This window comes from Lycorma delicatula, chromosome 1, assembly GCF_047948215.1.
Source record: "Lycorma delicatula isolate Av1 chromosome 1, ASM4794821v1, whole genome shotgun sequence".
NCBI lineage: Eukaryota > Metazoa > Arthropoda > Insecta > Hemiptera > Fulgoridae > Lycorma > Lycorma delicatula.
This window is the reverse complement of record NC_134455.1, coordinates 153,208,286-153,223,988: the sequence shown is the minus strand read 5'-3', so window position 1 is coordinate 153,223,988 and position 15,703 is coordinate 153,208,286. Positions and strand designations below refer to the sequence as shown.

Here is a 15,703-nt window from a genome sequence, read left to right as displayed (position 1 = left end):
GAACATATGGTTACCCCAAGTCACTAAATATCTCCATTGGCACATAATTATAAATATTCAGTTTATTTTGAACAGACCTCGTATGTATAGTTATGAGTATTATAAATTGTACATTATTTTAAATACTAATTTGTGAGTTTTTAAATTTAGTCATTTGATTTTTCATGATTTTACTTGCCCTTCCTTTGTGTTCTATTTATTTACATTTATTTATTATAAGCTTTATTAAATGCAGACAGCATGTAAGAAAATTTCCTCTAGTATAGTTCAACTTTGGTGAATTTTGAAAACTTGTGTATTAATTTGTTTTTGTTTATTACAATTTTCATCTTATCTCATTCACTCCCTTAAAAATTTTATTTTATTTTCATGATACTGTTTTCTGAGATTGTAATAGGATGTATCTTTACCTAGTTGTAGGACTTTTATTATATCGCTAACTTTTTTTGTGTTAAATTATAAATATTTATTATTACTTATTTTTATAAATAAAAATAATCAGTAGTTCTAAACGTGTGATGTACAAACTTTTTTAAATACTGTAATATTTTCTAGAGTAGTACAAAGTTTGAACTTCCTCCATATTATGTTATAATTATGACCTGTAATTCCATTGTAATCATAGATTTTTTCTATTTACTTGCTGATAGTCTAACTAAAAAAATTGGCACTGTGATGATATGATTAAATATTGTTATTAGATATGGTAATAATTTTTTAAATAAAGAGTTTGTTTTATTTGATCCTGAGTCGTTTTACTTCTACTGCTGGTAGAACAATATGGGTTAATGTGCTGTAGGTGACATATGTTAGTATTTTTTTTTATTTTTCCTTGATGTAATGGAGTATTATTACACCAGAAATTGAGTATTAGTTGTCAAAGTGGAGAAAGTGTAAACACATAAACGTGCAGTAGTTCTATCTGGAATCCCTGAATTAGTGTTAGTACTACTAATTATAAGATTGTGTACTGTGGCAGAATGTCATGGGTAGCAAGAAGCCAGTCCAGCCGGTCCAGCAGTCCATCCCTACTGTGTAAGTCAATTGAACACTAAACTTTAATGAGTAATATTGTGTTTGGGCAGTATATACTTTTTTGGAATCCTTATAACTCCTGAAGAGCAGTAATTATTCTTATTAACTAGGTATTAAACTATTTGTCTCTATTATGTAAGTGACATTGGTTATACTATAATTTGAAGGAAATAAAATCCAAGTAAATGCTTTATCTGTGTGCCAAAAAACTAAAACTTTACAATTATAAATATGGTTAAAATTATCCTTGATCAGCTATTAATATTTATAAAAATTAAAGTTAAGACATTCTTAAATCTTCAGTATTTTGTTTACTTATAATGTTAAAGTTATAATATAAAAAAAAATCCCTTTCAGCACGTTGGAAGGCGGAGGTATGAGGGTAAGTCAATTATTATCTGCAATTTAATTTTATTGCAATACAAATAGGAAACTTACATGGGCATCATTTTTCAACATAGTCCCCTTGCATTTCAACACACTTGGTCCATCATTGCACAAGCTTCCTGATGCCCTCATAAAAGAAGGTTTTCGGTTGAGCTGCGAGCCAGGAATGCACCACTTCTTTCACTGTTTCGTCCGAGGTAAATCGACGACTGCTTAATGCCTCTTTGAGTGGACCAAACAAGTGGTAGTCAGAAGGGCCAAGATCAGGAGTGTACGGAGGATGAGCTAGTACTTCAAAGTTGAGTTTCTGTAGCATTTCAGCAGTGTGGGCAGCAGTATGTGGACGGGGATTGTCGTGCAACAACACAACATCTTCCGACAGCAGTCCTCGATGTTTGCTTCGAATTGCAGGCTTCAGCTTGGCAGTAAGCATCTCAGTTTAACGCGCACTGTTTATTGTCGTGCCCTTTTCATAATGTTCCAGTACTGGGCCTTGTGAGTCCCAAAAAACCGTAAGCAACAGTTTTCCTGCGTATGGTTGGGTCTTGAACTTTTCGTTGCCGGGCGAATTTGGATGTTTCCATTCCATAATCTGCTGGTTACTCTCCGGCTTGGAGTGATGATTCTGTCTAAGAAGATGTCACTTTCGTTACCATAGCAATCCAAATTTTTTTGGCAAATGCCCAAGCGCGTTTGTTTAGGTGTTTGTGGGTTGTTTTGGGACCCATCTTGCACAGACTTTATGAAACCCAAGTCTGTGGTGGATGATTTTGTAGACAGAACCATGACTAATTTGCAGACGATGTACCACTTCATCAATAGTTACTCATCTGTCTTAAGATAACCATGTCATGTGCATGCTCAATGTTTTCCTTATTTGTGGCAGTAAACAGTCGTCCGGCTCCTTCATCATGCGTAACACTTGTACAATCATTTTTTAATTTTTCAATCCATTCGTAGACACTCCGTTGCGGCAACACATTGTTCCCGTACTGTACCTTTAGTCTTTGATGAATTTTGATGAATTTTTAGTTTTGATGAATTTCTCTGATACACCTTCCGACCACAAAAAACGGATCACTGAACGTTGCTCTTCTTTGGTGGAAACGGAAAGCGGAGCAGCCATGGCTAACGGCAGGGCAGCGATAATGGAACTAACCTAGCAGCATCAAACCTGCACAGACAAAACAATTAAACCATGCATGCGTAATCTACACAACACTACAGTATTACCAACGTAAGCAAGAATATAACAATTGCAGATAATAATTGACTTACCCTCGTAGATTTCACCAGTGCTAGTGGGAAATGAAAAAATTTCCACTTGAGGTTTCAAGTGGTTTCTTAACTTGAAGTTAAGAAAACTTCAAATTTACTCAATACAACAATGGTTTCACATGTTTAGCATACAACAAGCCCCATCCTACAATTCCATCAACATTTTGGTCATCCCTTGCCGTAAGGGTTGGTCATATCAAAAACTGTTTCAGACAAAAGTTTTAGGTAATGTTTAGAGGACTAACGACCACTTTAAACTGATTCGATACTGTGCCTATTAAGGGAGGTATTCTTTTTTGTCTTCAAAACCCAAATTTTTCCACCCCCTGGGCCATTAGTTCGTGATATCAAAGAACTTTACTTACATAAGTTTTAGATCCTTATCTAAAGAATAGTAGGAACTTAAACAAATTCGATGTTTTATTTAATAAAAAAGTTATAGTGATTTTTTTTTCTTTCGAAAAAGCCCCCCATGGTCTGATTTTGGTCATTAACAAGTTCGACTGAGATTTTGGGACGAGTTATTTTTAAGGAACAATTTGAAAGTGATTTGGCACAAAATTACAGCAGTTATCATGTCCACAAGAAAGTGAAATATGTATATATAAACTTTTCAGCTGCCTGGTTTTGGGATCTGGAGATGTGAAACGTGAACAAATGTTGAAATTTTCCGGAAGTCGAATCATGGTACCCATTACAACAGGTAGCTTTCTTATGAAATCTACCTAAAAGACCAAACATCTCAAAAACAATTGAAGTTATATAAAAAAATAAATAAACCTATTTTCTTTCTCTTTTTTTACTTCCTTGTATGAAGTAAAGGAAGTATTGTGATCGCAGAAAATTTCAGTTTGCAGATCTCACCGGAAATACCCATTTTGACTATCCCTGAATATATTTTGACTAGTTTCGGCATGACTAATGTATGTAGGTATGTATCTCACATAACTCAAAAATGATTAGCTGTAGGATGTTGCAATTTTAGATTTAGGACTGTTGTAACATATAGTTGTGCACATCCCTTCTGATTGCAATCGACTGAACCAAAAGTGTCCAAAAAAGCTTTTCAATGCTTTTTCGGATTCACATTTTCTTAACTGCAGTAATAAGCTCTCATTGAGAGCTTTTCAATGATATATCATAAGTGGTACTTATTTTCATTGGTTCCAGAGTTATAACCAAATAAAACTTTTAATTAATGAAATATTTGGATCTTACAAAGGGAAGGCACATCAGTTCAAATCAGACACCACCTTTTTTTTAACTTATTTTTTAATTTGGATGTATTGATTTATTAATAATTATTAACCTCTCATTGTAAAAAAAATTACAATGAATAATAAATAATTCTATATTAAAAAACAAATATGAGAAAAATTTCAGAAGTTTTTAATGAAATAAAATTGTATGTACTGTTAATTTTAGAAAAATGTGTTATTGTAATTTAATAGGTGGACAAGGAAGTCATGTTGTTGTCCACATCATATTTTTTTTATTACACATAAGTTTTGCATATTTTTTTTATTTTTTGTTTGGCCCTAGAAATTGGTCCAAACAAATACATTAAGGAATTTCCTTTTTCTACGTTTTTTATTGTTCTTTTGTATTATATGGTTTGTAATGTAAAGTATTAAAATGAAATACTGAAGTAATATAAGTATTTTCTGAGGTAATATAGTAGGCATATATTAATAAAAACCTTTGAAGAGTAAAAAAATAAAAATAAATAAAATTAATTACAAATAAGTTAATCTTCAGTAAAAATAACATCAAATGTTAGTATACTACAAAGTTCTAAAAAAAATGTTTAGTTAAGTAGAGTATAGCATTCATGAAAACTAGCAGCAATGCTCATCAAACCTGGTTAGTAGTAGCATATTACTCACTCTTTATTCATAAAAGTGGGTTAAATGTTAAACTAACTTTCTCAATTCTTAAAATTTGAACATTTAAAAGTCACAAAAACTAATAATTTGGTGTTATTGACCCTTAATTCGACATAAAGTTCAGTTAGACAATTTAATTAAGAATTGAAAAAAAAAAAATTTTTATTAAGAAAAAAGATTGAATTTTTTATATTATTTAACTTCATTCTGAATTTGGATAACCTTATTAATAACTGCTCACAAGAACCAATACTGCCCTGAGGTAGGTTATCCCCACGTCCTGAACACAATATCTACGTTCCACGTCCAGGGCGGCAAAAGCTTAAAAGCATTACATATAGCTGGCTAACGGGGCTCCGAGTATTGTTCTCGGTAATGTTCATTTTCGGCCGAATTACATCTACAGGCCGATTTTAAGGACTGGGTTTCACGGTCACCTGCAGGTACGACTTTTTCTAACGATTAAGGACATGGATTCATACCACCATTAGAGCTGGCGATGTGGCGGTTATGGTCGAAGTTATTTGCAGGTGTAACGGAGGCCTTTCGCTGTCCACATGCCCCCCGCGATGGCAAGCATGTAGTTAAGGTGCCCATGTTTTTCGGGGCATGGGAGCCCTGAAAACCTCGGCGTGTAAGGGCCTGGAGTCAGTGCAGAGACTGCGCATCCGCTCTCTGCCAAGACATATGCCGGTTCCACCGGAGTACCGGAACGGACCTCCAGGGTTGGTAGCCCTGGAGTGGGGGTGTACCCCGGCGGCTACCCTTACTACAGAAGGGATCGTTCTAACATGCAAGTTGAACAACCAAACGTGGCAGAGTGTTCACGTAAACACCCTCGTCTAGAACCGGCCGTTTCGCCTGAGGCAAAACGGAGAAAGAGCGCGGAATCAAGGAAAATTGAAGATGAGGCTAGGAAAAGCTTGCAAAAAGCTTTCTTCAAGAGCAACGTTCCGAAGCCGAAATATTTAATAATTACAAAGGAAGAAGGTAATTTCTCGAGGGTGATTCCCATGTGTTGGAGGCCCTGAAAAGGAAATCAGAAAAACGTTCACGGGACTTCATGTAGAGACTGTAAATGATACACAGTCTCAGAAGATCCTAGGGCTGAAAAAAATAGGAGAATTGGCTGTACGTGTTGATCCCCATGGTACACTCAACACCTCAAAGGGTGCTGTGGTCTGTCGGGATCTCTTAAACTGTTCAGAGCAAGAAATTGTTGAAGAACTAACAGCACAAGGAGTAATAGAGTGTCGCCGATTGAACATGACAAGGAATGGCGAAGCCCTTCCTTCAGCATCTGATGTTCTCACATTTAACCGGCCTACTTTGCCGGAGAAGGTTAGAGCGGGAATACATCGATTGGATGTGCGGGCATTTGTCCCACAGCCAATGAGATGCTTCAAATGTCAACGTTTTGGCCATACCGCTGTAAGATGTGAGAGACCGCAAATATGCGTTTGCGGCGATGAGGTGCATGAGGGAGAGCCGTGTAAAGAGCCTCCTACATGCATCAATTGTAAAGGACAGCATTCATGTAGATCCAGGAATTGTCCTGTCTACAAAGACGAGGTAGCTGTGCAGCAAGTTAAAACCCTGCAAAAGGTCAGCTACTTCGAAGCAAAGAAGATTGTAAATGCCCGCAGACCTAGAGCAACAACAACCTATGCTCAGGCTGCGGCTGCTGTTCCTGCTTCTGCTCCAGTTGCTGTTGATGAGAATGTAATCATCAACAAACTTGCACCTACTTTGGCTGGCTTAATTGAAAGGATCACTGAAAATAAAATGAAGCCTTTCAGCAGTAAAGAAGCTGTTAAGCCAAGAATAATTGTACAGCCTCCTGAAAACATATCTCCGAAACAGAAAGTTGCTCCAGTACAGAATAAAACGGATGCTAAACCTGAAATCCAAGTCCGTCTTAGTGAGATTCTAGTTGATGAAAAGAAAGTAACAGCTACAGAGTCTGTTATGGAGGCTCCTAAGCCTCCTGTAACTGAGGTGGCCTCTAAGCCACAGAGGCCACAAAAACTTTCACAGGGGGGACGAGTGTCGTCCCCCCTTCCACAGGCGGTGACCGGTGCTACTCCCGTGTCGGGGGTCGGCCAGGTTGCCGCTTCCCAATCGGCGCCGACTCATGTCCGTCGTCGTCGGCGGCTTCGTTGGTCTCCGATTCGGAGACCGGAAGCTACACTGGCGACGACGTTCTCCGCGAACACGAGGCTGTTCGCAGCATGAAGAAGAAAAGAAAAAAAGGATGGCCGAAGGAAACACCCAGTCAATAATTTAATTTAAAATCAGCGAGTCGATAGTACAATGGAACATCAATGGATGTTTTTCAAACATCCATGAGCTCCAACGCTTGGTACATGATGTAGACCCGATTTGTATATGTCTGCAAGAAACACATTTCAGCCGAAATGAAAATTTTAAATTAAAAGGATATGATATATTTCGGCGAGATCAACCGCCAAATGTTAGAGTTAGAGGTGGAGTGGCCATACTAACATCGACCAGAGCTACCACCGAAGCTGTTGATCTAAATGCAAATCTACAAGCGGTCGCCATTAGAATGAAGCGTCCGCTTCAGGTCACAGTTTGCAGCATATACCTGCCGTAGTTTGATTGGAAGGAGGATGACATAGACGATTAATTTCTGAGCTTCCCCCACCTGTCTTACTGGTGGGTGATTTTAATGCTCATAATTCTGTTTGGGGATCGGATCGAGTAGATCCCCGCGGAAGAGTATTGGAAAGGTTCCTGATGAATTCTGAACTTATTCTTTTAAACGACGGGTCAGTAACCTTTTTCAATGCCATAGATGGATCGACGTCCTGTATAGTTCTTGCACTCATAAGCGGATCGATAGCACCGAGGTACAGCTTCCATGTTTTAGACGATTTGCATGGAAGCGATTATTTCCCGGTGCAAATTGTAATTGATGTTACAAAAAAAAATATATCCCATCTCTAAAAGATGGTTGTTTAAAAAGGCAGATTGGACGAGCTTCACAGCTAAAACGATACTCCCTGAAACAACTGGAGTTATCGAGGACGATGTCGACGCTATAACAAATGCAATACTTGAGTCGGCATCGAGATTCATTCCCAAAACATCTGGGAAACTTATGAAGAAACCCGTTCCATGGTGGAACGATGAAATAAGTGAAGCTATAAAAAGAAAGAAAAAAGCGTATAACGCCTTTAAGAAACGTCCTACCACAGAAAATCTTATTGCCTTTAAGAAACACAGGGCGTATGCAAAACGTCTCATGATAGATTCTAAGAAACGATCCTGGCAGAAATACGTGTCATCCATCGACAGAACCACTAATGCATCAGACGTTTGGAGGAAAGTGAAGGCGATTTGTAGGCATAAAAAGTTTTCTCCCATAACTAGCCTTCAAGATGAAGATGAAATTAAAGACACTCCAAATGAAATTGCAGAGCTATTATCCAATCACTTCGAAAAGGCCAGCAAAACGGCCAACTACGAAGAAGATTTTCGGACAAAAAAGAAGAACTTGGAAGGTCTACTAAACTTCAGAACTGAGTATAATTACTCATATAATGTACAATTTAAAATGGAAGAATTCATGAAAGCGTTGGAGAAAGCAGGCAACACAGCTGCTGGTCCGGATGAAATTAATTATAATACGATCAGGCAGCTGAATACCACAGCAAAACGCAGATTATTAGAACTGTATAATCAAATATGGCGGGATGGAATGTACCCGCAGCAGTGGAAAAAAGCTCATGTTGTTCCAGTACCAAAGAAAAATAAAATTTTAACACATCCCAATAGCTATCGTCCCATTTCCTTGACGTGCGCCTTGGGAAAAATACTCGAAAAAATGATTAATAATCGACTTGTTTGGGTTTTAGAAAAAGAAAACCGATATCACCATATCAAGCGGGTTTTCGACAATACCATTCTACCACCGATCAAATGATCAACTTAGAGAACATTATAAAACAGCTTTATTACAAGAAAACATTGTGTCGGAGTCTTCTTTGATCTTCAGAAGGCTTTCGATATGACCTGGCGTCATGGTATAATGCTCCAGATACATGAATGGGGCATTCGTGGCAATCTGCCAGTCTTACTGAGCAACTATATCTATGACAACAATGAATATTCATCTGTAAAAATTTTGGAAAATGGCATACCACAAGGTTTGCCGTTGAGTGGTACCTTGTTTATGATCGCCATTAATAAATTGATATTAGCCATTCCAGTAGAAATCAGCAAAAGCGTCTATGTTGATGATTTGGCAATCGTGTATGCCAGCAACAAGACTGCTATGGTGAAATACAAATTGCAACGAGCGATTAACGCTCTAAATGAAGTTGCAAGGAATAATGGATTCCAATTTTCACCAGAAAAAACGTGCTGTGTACACTTCTGTAGGAAGAGAATTCCTCATCAAAGTCCTACGTTGACAATCGGCAATAATCCAATACAATATAAGGATAATGTGAGATTTTTAGGACTAGTATTGGATAAATCCCTTACGTGGAGATTACAAATACAGGACTTGAGTGTTAGATGCAAAAAAGCCCTAAACATTATCAAATGTTTATCGAACATTAATTGTGACTCAGATAAATAGATATTATTGAGATTGTATAAGGCATTGGTTCAATCAAAACTAGACTACGGATGTATTGTATATTCATCTGCTAGGAAGTCGCATCTAAGAAAGTTGGACGTTATTCATAATAGTGGAATAAGATATGCGACAGGCGCTTTCCGCACAAGTCCGGCGACTAGTCTAATGTCCGAAGCCGGAATAATGCCACTACATTATAGAAGAGAGGGCTTTTCTTGCTCATATAAATCACAAACTTTTTACGAATCATTCTATGGCTGCATTATACGAACGTCGTGCTACCTATTCCAGACCAGCCGGAATTAGGTACCACGAATTAAGAAGAAAATACGAAATTGCTATTCCTGAGACACTAGCAATTTCCACGAGAGAAATACCGCCATGGTTCTTGCCGGCGGTAAATACAAGGTTCGATCTCTCTCAGGGAGAAATAAAAAAGAAGCCAGCAGTGATCATCCAACAGGAATTTTTAGCCACCATCAGTATCTATGAAGAACATATCAGAATTTATACTGACGGCTCTAAAACTGAATATAGTGTTGGATGCTCCATATATGTAAATGGAGAAGCCCATTGTTGGAAACTGCCAGATATGGCCAGTGTTTATACGGCAGAACTTACTGCCATTCAGCAAGCTCTTCACTTCACAGAACATTATTGCGAAGAGAGAGTGCTAATTTGTTCTGATTCTCTAAGTGCACTTGTTGCAATTCGGAACAAAAACATTAAGGATGTCTTAATTTCAAACATCCTGTCCATTTTATACGTTTTAATTCAACGAGGACAGCGATGCATATTTGTATGGACTCCAGGGTATGCTGGTAATGAGAGCGCAGACGAAGCAGCCAGAAAGGCAACAGTCTGCGATGATTTGGATGCATTTCCTGTAAGAGTGGCAGATGTTAAAAATTGTCTAACTAACGTAGTAAAAAACAAGTGGAATACTGAATGGAGGAGTTTAAATACAAAATTAAACTCAGTAAAAACTTCTCCGTATAAATGGAAAAGCGATGTGAGAGACCAATGTGCGGTGTTTGTAATAAAACACTGACAATCAAGCATCTAATAGAAGAGTGTACAATATATGAGGACCTCAGAAAGAAGTTCCGTCTAAGAAATGATATTACTGCTGATTTAGCTAATGGAAATGAAAGAAAAATAGTTGCATGTTTACACGCCAGTGGACTTCTTAAAAGTCTATAAAAATGTGGAAATTTTAAAGCTGTGTTAAAGAGTCTCTAAGAGGTAGTTTCATCCATATATGGGAGTCTCGAAGCGTGGCACGTATACTGACGGGTGGTAGCCCTCTTGCCTAGGTCACCCTGGCTTGTCTGCATTCAAGAGCAGTGAGTCGGGGTGTGTCCAGTGATGGCATGGGGAACCCTCAAGGGTGGACTGAGGGCTCGAGGCTATGGGTGGGCGCAATGCATGCCTGTAGCCTGTTTATATGGAGAGTCAACTGCCACGGCATCCTGGCGCGACTGATATTCTGCTTAACGGTGATTCTGGTCGTCCCGAGGGTGCTAAAATTAACAAATAATCGAGACAGGTAGAAGAAGATAATGGTATTGATAACTTGTATTTTTAATTTCATGGTTTTTTTGAGAACCTTATCTCAAATTTTAATATCGGGGCCCTTTACACCCTGTAAGTGTTGTGCTTGTCTTTGTTATTTGTGTTTTAATGTTTCTGTGTAGTTTGTGCTTTTAAATAAAATGTAAGGGCCCCTTACACCCTTATATATGACAATCCTGATGGTGATACTAATTTCTTTCTAAGAACGTGACGAGGGCTAATGACCTTAGTAGTTGATGCCCGTAAAAATTCAAGAAAAAAAAAAGAACCAATACTAAGGAACTGCAACTAAGGATGAGCTGGGCTTTCTGGATTTCAGGGTTTTTTTAATTATGTTTTGACGAAAATAAGAGCACAAAAAACTAAAAGAAATACATGTTATTTTTCTTTTAGTTACAAGTTTCCTACTAATTTTCATTACTACTTTTAGGTGACAATACTTAGAGTATCAGAATGACATCTTATGTCATTACGCTGGAACAAATACAAAATTATTGGTAATGACAAAATATCATGTCATCTTTGTAGACTAAATATTTTTTGGTTTATGTAATCTTTCATTTAATTTATTTGGAAATAGTTTACACAGATTTTTCATATGACCTTCCTGTACAAAATAAGAAAAGAATTGTCAGATTTGGTGAAGAGTTTAAATTAAGCATATAGTACATAAAAGAAATAGTAAAAAAAAATACTGAATGAATTAAAAAACATTTTCCTTTTACTTGAGTACAGTAAAAAAAAGTACAATGAAATAGATAGCAGAATCAATTTTAAGTGATTTTTACTGCATGCAAGAGGATCTCTATCAAAATTGAAAATAATTACTTTGCAGTTATTTCATTTTTTGTATTAAATTTTTACTGAATTGAATCTTGAGCATGTAAATTAAAAAAGAAGATAATTTTAATAAATAATGAGGAAGAGCATTTGAATTTCAATAAAAGTCTTTAACGCCGTTTAATTTTATGTGCTTTGTTTTAAGTCTGCCCTGAGCAATTAAATTAAACAAATACTGTAAAAAAATTTACTTTTTATGGTAGAATATAATCGAGTTATTAACTCTCATGCAGATTTCATTCAAATTTGTTGCACTCTTAATTGCATAATGAGCAAAAAATTATCTGATGCAAATGAATTGAACTTTGTTAATATAGTGTATTTAAAAATTCAGTACAGCAAATAAAAAGATGAGTTGTGAATAACTTTTAAGCATATGTTTAATCTTAATGTTAATTGCATTGCACAGCAAATTTTTTATAATTAAAGAAGCTTCAGAGGATAAAGGAAAAATCCCATATTGAAAATACAATCTAATGTTATAAAAATAAATACATTTTTAGTATTGCTTACTAATGTATCTTATATTCAAAATAATAGTATTTATTTTATAGAAAAAAGAAACATTATATTTGCTTCAATTCAGAAGTTTTTCTAAATACGATTTAAAAAAATATTTTTTATAATCTTACATAAAAAAATCTGTAATTAGTTAGTTCTGTACTGGTAATTTTGGACTAGCTGTCAATAATGTAGTGGCAAGACCTCAGTTTATTGATGAAAATCCTTCATTATATTGTATTTTTTCTGGTTTATTTATCACTGGTTAAGTGATGCAAACAATAAGAAGGTCAAATAATTTTTTACGCTGTTCGATTTAAAAGTAACTTTGCATCCTGTTAAATTAGTTTCTGATATCATACAGTTTTGCCTAGTTTATTACTGTAACGAAATAATTTTATTGCTCATCCTATCATTCTTTATTAATTACCTTGTAAATGGCTGTGGTATATAACCGATTGACTCATCATTGTTAATAATTTTACTATTGAAAAAAATTTATTTAATTTTTTAAACTGCTGTCTTGCTTTTTAGTTTTTTAAATGAAACCTTTATACAAGTTAACCTACATAATATTATACCTATAATCTTAGCTATTTATCTTTTATTTAATGAGATTTATAAGCTTTACTGTATAACTTATAGTTAACAAAAACATTACATATCTCTCTACTCTCACAGATTTAGTATTAATGATTTAATTTTATGTTAAATGTAATTTTATTGCAGTCTCGAAGTATATTATTGTTCAAACTCAAAGAAAAAATATATTTGCCTAAATTTAGTAGAAATTTATTTTAACCTTTCAGTCTAATCCTTAAAAGAAATTTTTCTGAATCAGAGTTCTGTGAATTTCTTCACCTTCACCCAATGTTAATACCCTCACTTTTTAAAACTTGTAGTTATCATTTCTAAGCTATCTTCATTTTCATATTTGATATTTTTCATTGTACTTTTGTTATTACACGCATGACTTATATAATTTGAATTCACCCAGCATTTACCCTTTGCAAAAATTGTTTGTTAAGTACACTCTGCCAGATTCTATAATTGCATATTTCATAAATCGTATAATTTGTTGATTATTCAGTTATTTCATTACAGACATCTGTTTTGTTCCTTCTACATATTTAAGCTCTTAAGATGATAAAAACATGTCTTAAATGGATAATTTTTACTTTAATGAAAAAATTACATAAAAAAACTAAAATGTTTTTAAAATATTAACTTTAGTTTACTGGTCCAAAATCCTACTATTCATTTAATTTTACATTCTATTCATGAAGCTACTACACTGCATATAAAATATGCAGAGCGTATATAAATAAGCCTTATTCTTCTATTTACCTCAACTTGAAGTATTATAAAGTGACAATATTCTTTTCCCCCAACCCTTTTTAAACCTATTTATTGAAATTATTAAAATTTATGTAATGTAAGAGCGTTGTTAAAACACATTGTTCAGTTGAAAAAGAAAATATTGCCCATTTGTTGAGAGCAGAGGCATTGCAGTATTGAAATAAACAATATGGTGCAATATTGAAATATTGTAAAACTCTGTTTCCTTAAATAATTTATAATATACTTACTATTTTAAATTTAATTTCCCAGTAAAGTTAAGGAATGTTGAAATTGTACTTCTGGGAAAACGGAAAAATGCAGGGTGCTTTCAAAAAAAGCACCCTCTGTATTCCTTCAGCTTTTCTTTAAATAAACCGGAACTTATGATAATAATAGAAAAAAGGATAAGCCTTATATGTTGTATTTTTTTTATGTGGTTTGAAAGATGTAATCTTTAAAATAAGATTTTCCTTTTGCAATTTATACTGTAGTATCAGATATCAATTTAAAAAGCATTTATAACATTTTTTACACATTTAATAAGTATTGCTGACTATTAAATGATGTTCAGGAGAAAAGAAATATAGTTTTCTGGACAATAATTTAGTAACAGGGACCAATATTTTTTCACAGTATATCTGTTTATGGTATCAGTTGTAAACTGCTCCTGATGATGATGTGCATCATTGCAGTCCTTGATTTAAAATCCAGTTGAATCATGTATGTAATTTTTGGTATCATGGTACCCTGTAATACCTAATTTTATACAAGCTTCAAGTTGATTATGAGAACCACTTTGGTTAATTGTGGCTTAAATCATTAACATTTCCTTACTTCAACTAAGTCAATTAAAATATACTACTTACGGAGTGTACCAGGTGTTGAAAACATGGATTATAAAGTGTGTGGAGTATACAATTTTGTCCAAGATAGTTTCAGATATTGATCAATTTTACTTTTCAAAAAGCAATAACAAATTTATGTATTGAATTAAACAAAACTATTTTCAGATCATTAATGTATATTACTTGCTACTGTAAGACTATAAGACAATTTGTTAGAATTTGTGGCATTAGAATTCATTTCAAAAGAAAGCTTATAGTAATTTTTAACAATTAAGAAAGCTGATTATGCTTATTAATTGTACATCAAATAGTATTCCTTAATATTTTGCTTTTACAAATGTTTGTCTTTTCTTAACTGTATTTTTAACTAGAGTTTCAGTAATTAATTGTATGGAAATTTTTGTTTCAGGCTACTATAGGAATAGATTTTCTGTCAAAAACAATGTATTTGGAAGATAGAACGGTAAGTTTTATTTTTATTGCAATTATGTTTTTTAAATCTTTTTGTGAAATTAGTGCAGTCAATAAGAATGTTAGTCATTTTTATTCTAATTGAAAATTAATTTCACTTATTAAATAAATTATAACTGTGTAATTAATAATAATTATTTGTACAGTTTCTCACTTAAAATGCAATATATTAAATTCTTTTGTTATATTGGAAAGTCACTTTCACTTATGATAGTGTTTACAGCTTTAAATAGTATAATAAAGAATGTTGAAGTAATATTCAGAACAGAAATAATAAGTTCAGTTTTTTAGAGAAAACCTTATATCTTATTGTTAAGTGTAAAACTATTTCTCAGCAGATACACTAATATGTTTTTATTTATTTTCTGGTATATTAACCTATTAATGTAAAGAATTGTGTTGTAGGAACTTCCCTTATATGACAAATTAATATGAATAATAAGATATATTATGAATTGAAGCTGGATTTATTCTTCATTTTGATTCAAAATTAGATGGAAAAATTAAAATTTGCTGTTTTTTTTTTGTATTTTTTTATTATAAAAATTTAATCAATTTAACTAAATTGATTAATTTAATCAATTAATTTAAGGTAATTTGACTAAATATCAATGCAAATATTAATAATTTTTTTAATAATTAGTTCCAGAAGAATTACTATAAATTTTGTTTAATATTTAGCAAATAGGTATTATATGAGGTATTATTTGCTAAATAGGTATTATAGAGGCACTTTCATTATTAAAATTATATTTACTTACATCCTAGAGACTAAAATCTAATTTCTTATACTTATCAGGTATGTTGCAAAAATATTACTGCCTGTAAATAGTATCTCAAAGTAATACTTTTCTTTTATACTTCATACATGTTTTAAAATAATTTAACCTTGAGTCCATTGATTTTTCCATATGTCATAACTTGAAAATAATTTT

At 33.9% G+C, this 15,703-nt stretch overlaps 1 protein-coding gene across 2 annotated transcripts in view; it reads left to right on the top strand.

Moving 5' to 3' along the window:
* Positions 1–15,703, top strand: part of Rab6 (RAS oncogene family member Rab6) — a 143,800-nt gene that overhangs the window by 58,507 nt on the left and 69,590 nt on the right. For both annotated transcript variants that reach the window (XM_075365335.1, XM_075365340.1), the window contains exon 3: positions 14,707–14,760. In XM_075365335.1, coding sequence (XP_075221450.1) covers positions 14,707–14,760 — 54 coding nt within the window. The remainder of the gene's footprint in view (positions 1–14,706; positions 14,761–15,703) is intronic.